Raw genomic sequence first — 18600 nt, 5'->3', positions numbered from 1 at the left:
CAATGCAAAGTAAATAAACTTTTTTTAAAAACATACATTTTTGTGCTGTCGTTATTAAAGTAATAGATTTTGATATTTGAGTGACTTCATACATTAATAGATTGTCAACTCTTATTGCTTTGATACAGAAACCTTATTATTAGAATCTTAAGTGATTTAATGGCTTGATAATGTAATCAAAATTACGAAAAGGTTAAACAGTTGATGTCCAATTTTATGGAAAGGGGAAAAAGAAAAATTTAAATAACAATTTTTTATATCATTTTTGAAAATCAATTATGATTCATGGTTTGTTTTGCCCTTAGTCCTAATAACTTGCATTATACATTTGGGAGTATGGGAATTGCAAAATTGAAATGTGTTTTGACTTACGTTGTAGAATTCAGGTACTGTAAATAAGCAGTGGGAAGCACAGGGAAAGAAAAAGAAAAGAAGTAACCGACATGGTATGTATAAGTAAATGAACTGTGCACATATTGTTTTGTTGCATTCATATTACATGAGAAAAGTACGGTGTCCTTATCGTGCCATTTAGAATGTCGTCCGTCGCGTCTAAGGGTAGACACACGACAATGCGAAGTGACATCGCGACAATGCGAAGCGACGCTCGACAACGCGAAGCGATATGCGACAATGCGAAGCGACGCTCGACAGTGTCAAACGATATGTCGCACTGTCGCCTAGAAATGTCGCGGTAAAAAAGGGCGACATTTAAGAAATGTCGCTTCGCGTTGTCGAGTGTCGCTTCGCATTGTCGAGCGTTCGCTTCGCGTTGTCGCGATGTCCTTCGCGTTGTCGCGATGTCACTTCGCGTTGTCGCATTGTCACTTCGCATTGTCGAGTGTCGAGGTTGGTAGAAGTGCATAACGCACGACACTCGACAATGCGAAACGACAACGCGACAATGCGATACGACGCTCGACAATGCGAAGTGACACTCGACATTCGCGAAGCGACATTTTTTAAAAAAATGTCGAGTAAATGTCGCGTTATTTTTATGATTTTTACACCGCGACGCTAAACATTGCGAAGCGACACTCGACAATGCGAAGCGACACTCGACAACGGCGAAGCGATACTCGACAACGCGAAGCGACACTCGACAATGCGAAGCGACATTTGGAATAATATCGTATCGCATTGTCGGCGTCTACAGGTGCTTGGTCAGAATTTACTAACTCACCGACAAACGGTGCGATCATGGAAGGGGTCGCACTAAAACTGCTGACGAATTAGCTGACGATATAGAATATAGGAAACTGCTGACCAGTTAAACAAAGAATGATTATCGAAAACTGCTGACCAGTTAGATAAAGAAGGGAAAACAATGAAGGTGTCAAATTGCCGTTGGTGATATTACAGGCGAGGTCGAGAAATACTTGATAAAATGTTTTTTCAAGATGTCAATATTACAAATGATAACATATTAATTATAAAAAATTTCAATTGATAATATACTGTATATTTCTCAATTTATTTTGATATAATATTTTATTTAAGTACCTTAATGAATTTTTCTTCTATGTGTTTATATATTGGTTAAAATTTTAAAAATGTAGTCAAAATATGATGTACGAAAAATCATAATTTGTTTCAAGTATGTATAAAACTATGCATCATAGGTTAAATATATACATGTACATATACGTAATGTATATTTTAACAAAATATAATTATTATGTCGTATTTTAGTGCAAATATGAAATAAAGTGATTTCTGTTTCCTTATTTGTTGTTCGTATAATTGTATAAGTAATATTGAACAAAAATTAATAATGTGCTAAATTGTTATAGTTAATAAGCTTTTATTACATTATAAACAACATGTTTCCACAGATATCCATTAAACTGATAATTTATCGAGATCGATATGCCCCAAGGTCATATTAAAATCGATTTCACACGCGACGTGTCATTCTTGATTTATCTATGACAAAATACAATAAACAGTCAAAAAAATATGTTATTAAATGCTGACCATATTGTAGAATCTGCTGAAAAGTTAGATATATAGAGAAAAAATATTTAAATGCTACGAAATTGTTACTCATTATGCAAATTTAATATATTTTATAAAATAATGTCGACATTTAATTAAGTAAAAACACTGCTGACCAATTTAATGTTAATTCAAATTGATTTAAGCCGTAAAACTCTCTTATTCTATATGGTTAGCAAATTTAACGCTCTTTACATTCAGGCGAGAAAATGCTGACCAGTTAAACATATACACATGTAGTAGAATCTGCTGACCAGTTAGATATATAGGGAAACTGCTGACCAGTTAGAAATATAGAAAAAAAATATATTTTGTCGTGAAATTTTTAATTCATTTTATAATGTACGAAATTCAATATATTGTATAAAATTTTGTCGACATTTAATTAAGTTAAAACACTGCTGACTTATTTAATATTAATTCAAATTGCAATTATTGCTTTTGAAAATACATTTTTTTTCCGTTACAAGATTTTTCTATTGAAATATCACTAACAAGAGATTTTGATAAAAATCATAACATCATAATTCTTTATAAAACATTAATTCAAATTTTTGCATATCTTTAGAGGTATAAAAAGCTGTTTAATATATCCTTTTAAAATCACGGATTTATATTACATGTAGTAATGTAAATCCGTGTTAAAATGTATGATATTATGGTACTTTAAATGTATATATTAATTTAGTTTATAAACATAGTCATATAAATGCAAAAATTAAAAATATAATTAAAAGAATAAAAGTAATTTCCCATCTTTTTATTACCCCCTACGGCGTGTTTATATAACTTCACACCTTCAATGTTTCCCTTCTTTGTGTAACTGGTCAGCATTTTCCGATAATCCTTCTTTATTTAACTGGTCAGCAGTTTCCTATATGTATAGGATAGATCATGAGTACCAGTTGGATGTGAGATTTATCAACGAGCGAAGCGAGTTGATAAATCTCACATCCAACTGGTACGTGCGATCTATCTGACTTAGACCACAGGTAGTTTTCTCTGTTTAAGGTGAAGATTTAATATGCGTAAACGATTTTTTTCTCCGACAATTACATAGGGACATCCAAATATTTCTTACTCAATCTATTTGGCCTTATTGTAGGCAAAAAAAGCACGAGAAAATGGCATAATTCATGTTCTTTCATAAGTTACTGTATACACAATCTTATGAATGATAGATTTCACATTCCGTCACAAAGGTGCAGTAAGATTAATTTGGAAATAATTTAACATTTCTGAATGTGATATTATTACAATTTTGCAAGTTGAGAGATTTTGTTGTTATTCCTGTTGATTCTTCATTTAAATGATTAAATGACATTACACCGTACACAGCGCTTGAATATGAAGTCAAGAAGCAAAACTGCTTACCGAAAAATACTCTTAGACAGAAATCATGGGCGATGGCTGCTTCTCAAGAGTGGGCTCTTGGAGAAACGGGCAGGTAACTTTCATTTAACGTTTTCCTTAATGCTTAAACAACCCTAGGGTTCAGGATATTGATTGGTTGTCCGGCTGAAGTTGAAAATATTTTACTTGACATGTAGATTCGTGTTTTTGTTATATGCTTTATATACAAAACGTCCCTCTGAAGCCTTAAAGCATAGCATTGCCTTAGCGTTGCAAGCGCAGTCCAGTCACCGTTCGGAAACTCCACCAGTGGAATCCCCTCATCCCAAACGAAAATGAATGTACATCTACAGTGTCTGCTATTAAGAGTGAGCCGGGCATAATAAAAGCGCAAAAGCGGTCGTAAAATGTAGATACATATATAGATTTAAATAGATTGGTAAACGCATTTCATTTCATTATTGCTTGTTTCTTCTTATTTACAAGTACAGTAACTATTCTTGTAAAATGATGAACTGACGAAATAAATTGGTCAAAGGACTGTTGCTATCTGTTATTTTTTAAGAAGGGAATTACACTATGAACTTTACTATATACATATAAATTTTCCCCGCATAAAGCGTGCACATAACGGTTTTTTTCTTTCAGTTGAATACAAACATGATAGTTATATCAAACACTTTACTGTGATGTGTGGGATATATCAAACACTTTTAAACTATTCTGATTGGCCGAGAGAAAACAGCTGTGGTCTAAATCTATATCGTCAGCTAATTCGTCAGCAGTTTAGTGCGACCCCTTCCATGATCGCACCGTTTGTCGGTGAGTTAGTAAATTCTGACCAAGCACCGGTAGACGCACGACAATGCGATACGATATTATTCCAAATGTCGCTTCGCATTGTCGAGTGTCGCTTCGCGTTGTCGAGTATCGCTTCGCGTTGTCGAGTGTCGCTTCGCATTGTCGAGTGTCGCTTCGCAATGTTGAGCGTCGCGGTGTAAAAATCATAAAAATAACGCGACATTTACTCGACATTTTAAAAAATGTCGCTTCGCGATGTCGAGTGTCACTTCGCATTGTCGAGCGTCGTATCGCATTGTCGCGTTGTCGTTTCGCATTGTCGAGTGTCGTGGTATGCACTTCTACCAACCTCGACACTCGACAATGCGAAGTGACAATGCGACAACGCGAAGTGACATCGCGACAACGCGAAGTGACATCGCGACAACGCGAAGCGACGCTCGACAATGCGAAGCGACACTCGACAACGCGAAGCGACATTTCTTAAATGTCGCCCTTTTTTACCGCGACATTTCTAGGCGACAGTGCGACATATCGTTTGACACTGTCGAGCGTCGCTTCGCATTGTCGCATATCGCTTCGCGTTGTCGAGCGTCGCTTCGCATTGTCGCGATGTCACTTCGCATTGTCGTGTGTCTACCCTTAGACGCGACGGACGACATTCTAAATGGCACGATAAGGACACCGTAGAAAAGACATGTTTCTTTTAGAAAAAAAAATCATTGATTATGCATATTAGAACAATAAAAATCATAGTTGATAATCGGTTAGGTAATTAATATTGAAGTATAGTCTAACCTATGAAATAAATAATATGGTCATGAAATTATATTAATTTATATTTAGAAAATTTAAGTACACTGCATTATTTTAATTCTTTTAGCAAAGTTCAAACAAAACGGACAAAACTCTCAGTCGTCCAGATCCTCTTCCAGAGGAGGTACTCCAAATACACAAAGAAACCAGGCCATGCCAAAGCCTATTCAGAGCATTGCAAAAAAGCTCCAAAAACAGTCTGAAACAATTTTATATCAGAGAAAAAGACATTTAAGTAGCTGCAGTACAACAACAACAGCAACAGACGATTCTGAATTAGAATCCGGATCACAGTTTTATGACAGTGATCAAGAACTATCATCTGATGATGAAAGTTTTGATTTTTCATCACGAGAGGAAACTCCAGAAGCAAATGTTGGTCCGGAACTTGATCCAGAGGAAGAAGCAATGAAGGAGGAAATGTCTTTTTATGAGCAAAGTCGACGCTACTACCAACAGAATGATGACAGCTCAGAATATTTAGGTCAGGCTGATTCAGATGAGAAGCTATTAAAGTATGGGGTAAAGCTTAACTTGTCCTATATGCACCAGTTTGAAGACAAGCATCCGGAGATACTTAAACGTGATCAATTTTACACCGATTTTCTGAACGAAAACGAGCTGAAGCAAAAGCTCTTAAATTATCCAAAGAAATACAAAAGATGCGTAATACAGATTGAAGGGTCTCATGAGGCTTATTGCACGCCAATAGACACCAACGATTCCATTCACACGATTGAAATATCTGGTCGTTCGAAAATTGGTCAGGTCTTCAATGAAGATGAAGTTGTGGTTGAAATCCTTGATGAAGATGTCAAAGATAAAAAGGATACACGTTTCGGTAAGGTATTGGGAATTTTAAATAGACAGCGTCATAAAGACACAAAACATCCAGTATTTATTTGCACACTTGATGATATGGAAAGTAACCTAGTTCGACCTTTGTGCAAAACCATCCCTAAGATTCATATCATTGACAGAGAAATAACACAAAAATACACTTCACGTATTACCAAAAGATACAAAATTGAAACGTATGATTATGATGGACAGGCTGAAGTCCTTTGTAATCCAAAAATAATAAATTTGAATCCAGCAGAACAGAGGTCCTATATCTTCCTTGTGGCTTTCATTAGCTGGAGTCCACGTCATATATACCCAAGAGGAGCTATAATTAAGATGCTTCGAACTGGTCTGTCAGAATCAACAGGATTGATGATCTTAAATCTACAACATGAAGTTCCTACATTGTACAGAAAAGCAACAATTGAACAAGTAGCCAGTACTACAAATCGTCTTGGCGATGAGCCCTCCAGTGATCTTCTTAAAAATAGAAAAGATCTCACTAATCTCAATGCATTTACAATTGACCCAGCAGATTCAAAAGACCTTGATGATGCCCTTAGTGTCCAAAGTATAGAAGGGGGATACAAAGTTGGTGTGCACATTGCAGATGTAGCCACGTATGTGCCTCAGAAATCACCACTAGATGAGGAATCAAGCCAAAGAGCCACAACCTTCTATCCAGGTATTCGTCGTCCGAGGAACATGCTACCCGAACCTTTCAGTACAAAAGTGTGTAGTCTCTTACCTAATAAAGTCAGATTAACTATATCCCTGTTCTTTTACCTCACCAGTAAAGGTAGACTTATGCAGATGGAGGGAAGTAATTTTGAAATTGTCCCATCTTACATCAAATCAAAAAAGCAGTTCACATATTCAGAGGTTCAAGACATCATCAATACCCAAACCACTGACATTGATACCGACATCACAAAAGATATAAAGACACTGTTTAAAGTAGCGAAAGAAGTAAGAAAACAGCGTCTTGGTAATGCAATGTTTGCTTTAGATTTAGACTGGGAAGAGGCCGAACAAGGGGAAGCAGAAGGTCAAACAGTAGAAGCACATTACCTTGTGGAAGAATTCATGGTAATGTCTAATAAGAAAGTTGCTGAATGGTTGCTAAGACACAAGTATGACGGATATAAACAATGCGTACCACTGCGTTGTCAACCGCCACCGTCCAAAGAAGGTATGGAGCAGTTTCTTCAAAAGAATGGTTGCTATATAGATATCCTCTTGAGACTTCAAGACAAACAAGTAGGTCCAAAAAAGCCTAACTTCCGAGAATGCTTTAATGAACCAAAGGCGAAAACCGTTATGCTTGCGAAAGATGTATGGAAGGCTATGACAAGTGATCCGCAAACTGCTGCTGAATATATACAAAAAGATGACCTGCACCCTATTCAGCTGACTGTTTATCAGCACTGGTTAGCGATCCAAGAAAAGGCAGGCTATAGATGCTCTGGAAGCATAAAGGGTGAGGAGGACGGGAAGCATTCTAGCTTAGATGTATATCCTTATACACATTTTACATCACCTATCCGGAGATACAATGATTTGATAGTCCATCGACTCATTCATGCGGCTCTTCGAAGAAAGCCATGCCCTTATAACAAAAGTGAAATTGAGGGTATATGTATCCATATCAATTCTGTGGCGAAAAGGGCTAAAGAGTATCAGAAAGGATGCAGTGCACTTGAAACGGCAATACGATTTAAGACATCACCACGGATGCTGAATTGCTGTGTAGATGATGTGTCAGACAGGGGTGTAACTCTTTGTTCGCCTTGGTTAAAATATGTCCCGAAACCGCACCGTGAACTAACATTCAGTTTGCTCGACATGGGTCACAAGCCTGTACCTATTGAGGATACAGATACAAAATGGACTAAGATGAAAGCTGTTTGGAGAAAAAGGCTGTATAACTTGTCAGTAAAAGCTATTAATAAACCCGATAATGGCAGAGAACATAAACTTAATCCATACAGCAGTGTAGTCTTCCTCTCAATTCATGAATGGGCGAAAATGCTTCGAGCAACAACTGATGAGCATAAAGACGATCTACGGCGTGCTTTACAAAATACAAGGCTGATTATCCATCAGAATGAGGTATGCGAAGATGTGACTACCGAATGTGTCAACCAACTAAAGATTCAACCCAACACAAAGTTTTCGATGATATTTTCAAGGGGACAACAGCTAAAGATACAAATGTCCGCTGCTCCTAATAAAGGAATATTGACACCAAAGCCAGTTCTTTATAGTATGACAAATAACGTGAAGTTTTGTCTTCAGCATACAGAAAATCCTGTTCTTCACTTGTATCGATATGTGACCAAAGCAACTTGCGACAAGTATCCGAGTATAAGAGTCTATCTTGAAAGATGGCTTCCAATTATTTTAATGGAAGCTGCAACCGGTGTTATTCGTAATGAGGAAACTTGCTGCATTAATGATGTCCCAATTAAGTTTCTTGAAGACAGAAAAGGAAGGTTTTCTCTCGATCTTGCTAAATGCGAAGTCCGGAATATCGAATTGTCAGGGGTTGTATCGGAAGATACCGATGATATTAGCACCAATGAGAATAGTGGATCATACGACTGGTTATGTTTGAGGGCAAATGTTCCAAATCCAAAGAAGCCAACAAGTGGCAAGGGAACACTTGAACTTAATTGCTACGACGCTGTATGGATTGGACATGCCGAAGTTATTAAAGCTGTGAAAAGAAAAGATCAAGAAACCAGTGATGGAAAGATAAACGTTACGTTTCAACTGCATGAAAAGTGTGAAGCTCTTCCACCAAATCTTCCACGGAATGTGAAATTCTGCGTTGAAATATTGAAGAAGTCTGAAGTTGATAGGTAAGCTAAGTCTGTAGTTAATAATTTAAGATTGTTATCCATTATTATGAATTAACCATTGTAGGGAGATGTACGACATAACCATATGTGACGAATGGAATGTAGCTATTGTTTCTACATCAATGTTAGGTTACTTTTGGAAGTGTAAAACAGTTTGTAAAATCAAAATACAAATATCATGTGCCACACTTCAAATTTCTGTAAGTTTACTCTTTTAAGAATGAATTAGCATGGTATAATTTAGAATATTATCATTTTTATATGCCCGAAAGAATTTCGGGCATATGTTATACCCCCTGGCGTCCGTCTGTCCGTCCGTCCGTTAGCAATTTGGTTTCCGGAGCATAACTTAAGTTCCATTTGGCCCACAGTATTCAAACTTCATAGGATGATTGCCCATATTGGGTAGAAGACCCCTATTGATTTTGGGGTCACAAGGTCAAAGGTCAAGGTCACTATTACCCTAAAACTGAAAATGGTTTCCGGAGCATAACTTAAGTTCCATTTGGCCCACAGTTTTCAAACTTCATAGGATGATTGTCCATATTGGGTAGAAGACCCCTATTAATTTTGGGGTCACAAGGCCAAAGGTCACTATTACCCTAAAACTGAAAATGGTTTCGGGAGCATAACTTAAGTTCCATTTGGGCCACAGAATTCAAACTTCATAGGATGATTGTCCATATTGGGTAGAAGACTCCTATTGAATTTGGGGTCACAAGGTCAAAGGTCAAGGTCACTATTACCTAAATACCGAAAATGGTTTCTGGAGCATTACTTAAGTTCCATTTGGCCCACAGTTTTCAAACTTCATAAGATGATTATCAATATTGGGTAAAAGACCTCTATTGGTTTTGGGGTCACAAAGTCAAAGGTCAAGGTCACTATTAGCTTAAAACTGAAAATGGTTTCCGGAGCATAACTTAAGTTCCATTTGGTCCACAGTATTCAAACTTCATAGGATGATTGCCCATATTGGGTAGAAGACCCCTATTGATTTTGGGGTCACAAGGTCAAAGGTCAATGTCACTATAAGCTTAATACTGAAATGGTTTCCGGAGCATAACTTAAGTTCCATTTGGCCCACAGTATTCAAACTTCATAGGATGATTGTCCATATTGTGTAGAAGACCCCTATTGATTTTGGGGTCACAAGGTCAAAGATCAAGGTTACTATCACCTTTAAACTTGAAACAGTTTTCGCTCAATAACTCAAGCATTAATCAACCTACAGCTAAAGTACTTTCGGGCATATAATGCTCCGCCTAGCGGGGTTCTTGTTACATCTTAAGTTCTTTTTATTAATTTTAAGGAAATTACTCAATCCTCGGACATTACGAAATTTCCGCGTGGCAATTGATCTCAGACATTGAGTCTAATATTCAGCTGTCTGTCACTGCTGATTTTGAAATCACGTGGGAAAAATAGTCGGTACATTTTAAAGAAATTCATAATTATCGGTTTGTTATACATTATGAAAGCCGGTAAGGCGGATGTACGCCGAACTATGCGCCAAAGCAGACAAGCAAATAGTATTCATTCTTACAGTTGTGGTGTAATAAAACTGTTTATTTTCTAGGAGAACTGAAAGTTTCATTAAAGAACTTCCATCCCAATGTGACTCACTGTCAGCGCAAATTGCCCTTAACAAACGTATTTCAGATTTTGGTAAGTAATCTTTCGACTTACTGCTGCTATACTTGTTCTGTTTAACACAACATGCGGTTATACTTGCACTAGACTTTAACACAAAAAGTGCAGACTTTGTCACTTTCAATATTTTAACGCAGATATACCCATTTATATACCATATAATAAATAATATAACTTTGACCAGCAAAGACAATTGTGTAATAAATTTAGACATCTGAAATAAACAAGCAGATATTAAATCATTCTCCCTGTTAACCTTTACAATCGTTTAGTGCTGCAATGTATATCTTGTTTTTCTTAAACATTATTTTGTAACTGTACTTTTGCGGTTTTCTATTGAATTATTTAGTTTCTAATGTCCTTTTGTAAGAATTTCTTTCATTAACAATTATCCTAAACATTTATTATCTGAAATGATCTTTTGAATATGTTTAAAAATTGTTAAATAACTTCTGTAAACAAGGTGAAACATCTAATTGCAGACAGAAGTCGTGCACATATTGCAAGTCTAAGACATAACCAAGATTTGTTTTTTGAAACAAATCGTGATGATCCTCAACAGAGAAAAACTGTTCTTCCACGTAATAATGCAAAACAACAAGAGGCAGTTAATAAAGCACTTACGTCACGTTTTTCGTTGATTCAAGGACCACCAGGTATGTACATAACAGTGCCATCATACAACAGTTTGTATAATTATTTAAATGCATCGATCAGCTAGCTAATGGTAAGCTTTCTATATCAATTGAAAACTCACACACATGTTTTTTAAGACGACAATAATTTTCTGAAGAAAAAAAAAACAGTTACTTTTATATAAAATCAGGTTTGATTAAGATTTAATTTCATATAACGCAATTGTCCTGTCATCATTGTTAATCAAGTAATTATATGTATGTATGTTATGTTTAAAATGACATAAATTGAAGTATACATTATACTCCTTGTTTATTGTCAAACTAGATACAGATTTGGAAACCGTTATCAATTGACAATGGTACTAAATAAAACAGAAACATAATAAACTGTATTTTTCTCAGTACCCAGTTTTCTATTGTGTGGGTTAATTTAGTTCAGTTGTTAGCAAATATATTTTGTTTAAAAAAACAGGTACAGGGAAAACGTACACTGGCATCAAACTGATGTATCTTTTCGACAGAATCAACAACCAGATGAGCAAAGAAGGACATCCTAGGAAACAAGTGCTCTTTTGCGGACCGTCGAATAGATCCGTCGATTTAGTTGCCAGTAATTACACTCTTTTTGAGAATTTATACTTTTAAAATAGAAAAGTTATACTTATAAGTTATTAGAATCATTTTGTTTTTTACATGTTAATGCTTTGAAAAATATGTGGGCATTTGAATCATTGCTATACATGCTTTATTTACAGGTCATTGTCAAGGTGCATATTGCAAATATGAACAAAAATATTATACAATATTTTTCTTTATCTGGATAAACAAGAATTTACATTACTTTACATTAGGTGCCATATAAGGACGGTCAACATTAAGTAAAATAGCTTCTTCGTTACCTTAGTGCTTAATAAATGAATAAATTTGTTATCATTTTAATGGTCTCTTATTTAAATACAGTTTTCTTTTATCTTTCGTTTTTGTGATTTATAATCATTTATATTTACAGCTTGGATGCTGAAGCGGATGGAAAATTATAAGCCAAACTTCATACGTGTATACGGCAGGTCAATTGAGGCACTAGACTTCCCGATACCTGGGAGAACTTTCCTTTCTAAACGAAGCACAAGAAGTAACCACACCAATGAAGAACTACGTTGTGTAGCTCTTCATCATCTTATTCGAGAGAAAGGCAAGAAATATGCTGAGGAAATTAGGGCCAAAGATAAATTCTTCAAAGACAACAATTACGAACCTATGCCCGAAATTGTTAAAGGGTATGTCCATATAGTGAGAGAGGCGTCGATAGAAGAAATACGAAAATATGATGTGATTTTATGTACAACAGCAGTAGGTGCAAATCCGAAGGTACTCGAGGCAACAAATGTGTACCAGGTAATGCTGACATTTTTGTTTCGTTCAGACTGTGCGAATCTGCTTTGTAAATAGCCAAGTGTGTAAAGACTTATTTGTATAACTGCTTCCAATGTATCTCAGCCTTCCAGAATTTAATTTGCCGTTTTAACTTTGATTGATAGCAATAAACGATTTATTGGGACTTGAAGGTTGTAACTCCGTGTCATATCACTATCTTAAATCATTTAACACGTTAAAGTCTTATTAAATTTTGATCAATTCAGAATTTCAGAATTTTATTTTCCTTCTTTATTTCTTTTTTCATTATAAACAGTTTAAAAAAAGGTTTGTAAGTTATGTCCAATATCATTTACTTACCCAATTAATTGATTTATAAATTTCTTATGTATTACATTTGTATTATAGGTCATAATTGACGAAGCTGGAATGTGCCCTGAACCGCAGGGACTTGTTCCAATTATTGCCTCTAAAGCTGAGCAGGTTGTTCTCATAGGTGATCATATGCAATTACGACCAATAATAATGTGCAAAGAAGCAGCACTCCTTGGTTTGGAAAAATCACTGTTTGAAAGATATGCAACAACAGAATCTTCCAAAAATGTTAAGTTTACTCGTCTGGAAGACCAATACAGAATGGTAAAAGGCTATAAATATAAAAATAGATAAATAAAAAAAATGCAGAATTTACTGCTAATTCATTGTATGTTTTGATTTGCCACTATTTTTATCTATTGATAAGACTATTGCTGTAAATCACTTTCTTTTTAGCTCCGTCCGTCTGTCTGTCCGTAAAAATACTTTAAACGACATCTCCTCATAAACCTTTAAGCCAATTTCATCTAAATTTTACAGGAATGCTACTTGGATGATAACCTATGAAAATTGTTCAAAGAATTATATTCCATCAGAATTCTGTTTGCCATGGCAAGTCAAAGAAAAAAACGTTAAATCTTGTTTTCAAATCGTCAAAGAGCTTAGATATTTAGCATGAAACATCTTCTTGTGTGTCTCTACCAAGTTTGTTCAAATAAAAGTCCTGGGGTCAAAATTGGCCTCGCCCAAGGGGGTAATTGATTTAATCTTAAGTTATACCATAGAAGCTTTAGCTGAGATATTTAATATGAAACATAATCTCATGGACCTCTACAAAGATTTTTCAAATTTTAGCCCTCCGGTCAAAATTGCACCGCCCCGGTGGAAATAGATTTTGCCTTATATGTATATACTAAAATTTAAAAAAAAATCTTCCCAAAGTTTACAAGCTCAGTTTCCATAGCAACTAGTGACTTCATATCGGCCATTTACTTTTCATTGCAAACTGTAATTTTTTTAGCAACCAGCAAACATTAACTGTCCATAGCAACGAGAGAACCAACCAAGAAATTTCATATCAGGCACTGCATGACTTCCAAAGAAGTCATTTATTTTGTATAGCAAACAGTGACATCTTATGGAACTGTTGTTTTCCTTTAGGAAAAGCAACCTGTAAAGTTTTTACACATGCACTATTTCAGATCCAAATATGAGCTTTGTGATATCAGTTTAAGATTTATTTTTTAAAACTGCTTTCATTTATACTTTACAATATTACTTGTTCCTTGTCATGAAGAATATGAATATTCAGGTGAGCGATATTAGAGCGATCATGGCCCTTTTGTTTTCTTTATCTGTCAAAAATATCAATTTAGATGTTATTTTCTGTTTATTCATGTACAGAATCCAGAAATATGTAGATTTCCATCAAAACAGTTTTATGAATCGGCACTAAGAACAATGCCAGGTATATGGAGGGAAGAGACACTACGTATTTGGCCAAGGGATGCAAAAGGAACTTATCCCCATGTATTGGTTCATGTCGAGGGTGAGGAGCATATCCTCACTGTTTCCACAGAAGATGGGAATGAGCAATCCAGGAGCAATGATGCAGAAATCGACCACGTGGTAATTGTTTAAAGTGCCATTGTTGATGCAACTTGATTGAAATGTTTATTCCTTGCATGAAGTCCTTGCAAAATTGTTTTAAGGATTCCATTCCATGGAAAAAGTGAAAGTGAAAGATTTTTGACCTAAGGCATAAGCCTACTATTTTAAATTGTGATAAAAACATATCCAAGAGGTCCCTAATAAAGTTTATCATTATGGTACTAGATTGATAAATTACCATTTTCACATACCGTTTTATAGAGAAATCTTAAAGGAAGTTCTTAGAGATATTTTGACATGATGGAACTGATTTTTTTCTTTCGAGATTTATGAACTATTTGATCAGTACAACTTGTCTGTAAAATCTCAGATTATTCGCTCCCTCTATTCTTTCCAAAATTATTGTTTTAATTTGGACTAATTTCCCAAACATGAAGAACGTTATAAGCCAAAGCGGGCCAAGAATTCAGAAATAAGAGACAAATGTTATTATGATTAATTTAAGAAGCTTTCAATTTTTCTTACTAGATTTAGATTCAGTTGCAAGTTTACACAACTCGGTATATTATGTCTTCAAATTTCCGTTATTCATTTTTCCAGTCATAAAACCTTTTTAAATATATGACATAAATATATGGATTATTAAAAATTACCTTGCACGCTCTAATAACTTTTAACATATTTGTACATGGCACGATTTATTAAAGTGTAAAATTCTATTATTCTATATTCAGAAGTATATAACACGCCTTACACTATGTAACCACTTTTCAGAAATTTGGCAGAACATGAGTTTTCTTTATTATATTTGAATTCAAATCTCTCACCATTAAGGGATTTTCTTTTAAAAAATATCAGTGGCTGACCTCATTCGCTATGAGTTTTATTTATAGTGGTCATTTTTATCATATGCAGCAAGAATTGTTTTGTCTCTTTATGCCCCCCCCCCCCCCCCCCAAAAAAAAGAATGAGGAGAGACATAAATGCCCTTTACAAGCTTTATAAATATTGCCCCTAGGATATTAAATGACCCTTCTCTAAGTATCCCTAGTTTACAAAGACATAAAAAAATAATATTTAAACCCTTTTATAAAACAATATGGCCAAGAGTTAAGATATACAAGTATGACGTGTAGCATTTTCTAGTTGGTTTCACTGTCCTGTGTTTGTGTGTCTACTTTGGATGATCAAATGATGACCAATACATACACTTTAAAATCTTTAGATTTAATCGTATACTTGTACCTACTTGTTCACTTCAATGCGTTAAATCAAAACTTGACCATGGATAATCTTGACCAAACAAGCATCATTTTCAAATTTTGTCGTGTCAGTTGACGTTCATGTTGTTTTTTTTTACTTTACCATTTTACTTCAAAATGAAGAAATTTTTACTTTTTTAGCATCTTGAGTGGGCTTTGGCTTCGGTTTAATGTCACACCTGTCCTTTTAAGGTCAACGGACGACCTTTGAGTCGAAACAGCGTTTGAGTTGGTATAATCAAATAAATTTTGAATTGAGCATTTTCTCATTTATTATATGCACTAAAGTCTTGGTTTTTCAATGACATGCGATTAATTCTGAAATGAAGCAAGAATAACGTTGAATCATACAACAATAATTGTTGTTGATAAGCCATTACAAAACAATTGAATATTTTGCAGATAACGACATACAACTACTTGAGGAGAGAAGTCCCAAACGAAAAGATACAGATTTTGTCTCAGTATAATGCTCAGTGTTCTGAGATTAAGAGAAGGCTTTTAAAAGATGGTGAAGCAAAAGCAGATGACCTTGTTAGCACAGTTGTTTCAAGTCAAGGTTTGTTTGTAGATGAAATTAGTTATGTCGCTTTTTTAGGTAAACTTTTCGGAGAAAAGGCGAAACTATTGAAATAACCTTCCCGGCGGCGTTGTCATGGATTAAATCTACGTTTAAGTTCTTAACGTCAATATTTATGAGCCTAAAATGTGAATACTCCTTGATGAGTTATACTTGCCACACCCATTCAACGTCAAAGAGACCTATTGTGATATAGATATTAAACTGAAATTAAAGCAAAAGTGCATTGCCTAAGAAATTTCAAACTTTGTATGTGAAAGAGTCCTACCTGCCATGCTCATTTTAAATAAAAAAGTTAAAAATTTAGGTCACAAAGATCTGTTTTATGAAGTTTCTGTTTATACGTACATGGTTTATACATATGATTATGACTTTGAAATTTGATATGTGGATGCACATTGGCGAGTTCTTCCAGCCATAGGAAATTTTGGTTCACAAAATCGAAGTCGAGTTCAATGTGACCTTTAATTAAAATAATTTCTTTGTAAAAGCACGGTTTACTATCGATCAAGGGCGCTGCTCCACGGACAGCTCTAGTTTAAATTAAAAGTTAAAACCTGATGTTCTCAATTTCGGTGGTCACAATATATTTCGAATATAACATCAATGTTTTCAGTAGATAACAATCTGTTTTCATGTTGATAAATGTACATTTAAAACATGTTTGCTATCACTCATTTAGAAACGTGTAAGTAATGAAAAAAATTCTCAACAAAGGTATGAATAATTTTAAATATTAAATTTTGTAATGTGATTATATTTTTTAAATATATTTTGTCTCTCAATTAAGAGTTATTTATTGTTTAAGTCATTATAATATTTAACAGGAGGCGAATGGGACTACGTAAATTATTTAGCACCGTTCGGTCTTTACCAGATTAAAAGAATTAGAGAAAAAATCTACTCTTGGATGGTGTAAAACATAATTTGTGGATTTTTATAAACAGACCAAAATCAAGTCAATGTGGCAATAACAAAGAGCCAAGAAAGGGCTTATTCAATAATAGGTATATATAATTGATGAGAGATGGTACAGTTCAAAATTGATTCATTGTTACCTTTGTGGTTGTTTCTTACAATAATTAATAAGCACAATTAGTACCTGTTATGATTTGTATTACTTTCTAACTTAAGTAAAGCTTTTCTAAATTTAAAAATTAATAAACTAGACCTAAAACCATTCCACAACCTTTCGTTTATCTTACATATGCAGGTATGATTTATGAAATGTTGAAAAATTATTGTTTGATGAAGTATTGGTATAATTAATAACCCAAAAGATAGTATGTCTTTTCTTCCCTAACTTTTAGAGATAATTGAATTGCTTTGAGTGAGAAACAAATTGTCTGTCATGAAAATGTTTATAATTACAAAGTTTAATTTTTCGAAAAATGAATAATTTTTTAAATGGACAATCAATGATTAACATGTATCAAATGAAAATGTTCTATCACTGGAAAGAATGGGATTCTTACATAGTTCTTTTCTTATGTTTTCAGGTAATAGGAATTTGCTTGCATGTGACTACATTTGGAAAAAGATTAATTTATTCATTATGAGCAGAGAGGGTGTTAAGCACATCCCGAAGAATTCCCGCCGAGAAATATACGAAAAACTCGTCAGCGTTTGGGAAGAACCCCAAAAGAAAACTTTAAGAGTTTATGGAGAGCCCCATTTTTTAAAAAGGGGGAATACATCTTTTAAGGTGTTTTGGGGACCAGAGTTTTGAACTTGATTTTTGGACCCCCGGTTTTTTTAATTTATTCGCCGGGTAAGATTGCATACTCACTTTCAAAAAACCCTAAAAAATAATTTTTAAAATTTTTGCCATGAAAATTTAAGAAATGAAAATAAAGTTTTTTTGGATATTTATTTTTAAAAGTTTCTGGTTCTAAAAAACTCATTTTTTCTTTAAAATAACCTAATAAAAATTTGTTTAATTTAAAAATTTTAAACACTAGCCTTTTTTAAATCAAATTTTATACATAATTATGTTTAATAAAAATTTTACACAAACGGTAATTTTTAAATAATAAATGTAAAGGCCTCATTATTATTAGAAACATCATTTTTATAACGTTTAAATAATTGTTTCAAAGCATCTTTAAGTTAGATGTTTAGCATCTTAATAAAGTATGCTTAATGTAATATTATTTATCAATAAAGTGCCCAGCTCAATCACTTTTACTGTAATTGTTGTCAAAAAGCGACAGAAGTAAAAAATGGTCCTGGTAAGTTGCCAATGAGTATTTTTTTGGAAACACAAACTGGACACCTACAATAAAAAGCTTTTCAGAAATAAAAGCTTTTAATTTCTTGGGATTATGGGTCTTTAAATTACAGAATGATGTGAAAAGTATCTTCATGTATGTAATTATAGCTATTTAAACTTGTCTATATACATTCTACTATACACAACTGTCTTTAAATAATGCCGATTTATGAATTAATAACATTTACACCTTGTCTTTGTAGAGATGAGATGCAACCGT

At 34.3% G+C, this 18600-nt stretch overlaps 1 protein-coding gene across 1 annotated transcript; it reads left to right on the top strand.

Moving 5' to 3' along the window:
- The first annotated feature begins 336 nt into the window (after positions 1 to 336).
- LOC132725193 (helicase with zinc finger domain 2-like) lies at positions 337 to 17027 on the top strand. Its single transcript, XM_060710279.1, has 10 exons — positions 337 to 446; positions 5036 to 8675; positions 10255 to 10343; positions 10811 to 10984; positions 11439 to 11576; positions 11976 to 12361; positions 12749 to 12979; positions 14060 to 14284; positions 15931 to 16087; positions 16936 to 17027. Exons 2-10 carry the CDS (start codon positions 5122 to 5124, stop codon positions 17025 to 17027), a joined length of 5046 nt encoding a protein of 1681 aa, XP_060566262.1. The 5' UTR covers positions 337 to 446; positions 5036 to 5121.
- The last annotated feature ends 1573 nt before the right edge of the window (positions 17028 to 18600 follow it).

This window comes from Ruditapes philippinarum, unplaced genomic scaffold (assembly GCF_026571515.1).
Source record: "Ruditapes philippinarum isolate M1 unplaced genomic scaffold, ASM2657151v2 ctg673_1_1_1_1, whole genome shotgun sequence".
Lineage (NCBI taxonomy): Eukaryota > Metazoa > Mollusca > Bivalvia > Venerida > Veneridae > Ruditapes > Ruditapes philippinarum.
Note: the sequence above shows the minus strand (reverse complement) of the source record. Positions and strands in the feature narration are given on the sequence as shown.

Excerpts from the sequence above, each read along its gene's own strand:
- LOC132725193 (XM_060710279.1), top strand. The coding sequence starts at position 5,122 with ATGCCAAAGCCTATTCAGAGCATTGCAAAAAAGCTCCAAAAACAGTCT. Across the intron at positions 8,676-10,254 it reads AAGAAGTCTGAAGTTGATAG|GAGAACTGAAAGTTTCATTA; the intron begins GTAAGCTAAGTC and ends TTTATTTTCTAG. Across the intron at positions 16,088-16,935 it reads CACAGTTGTTTCAAGTCAAG|GAGGCGAATGGGACTACGTA; the intron begins GTTTGTTTGTAG and ends AATATTTAACAG.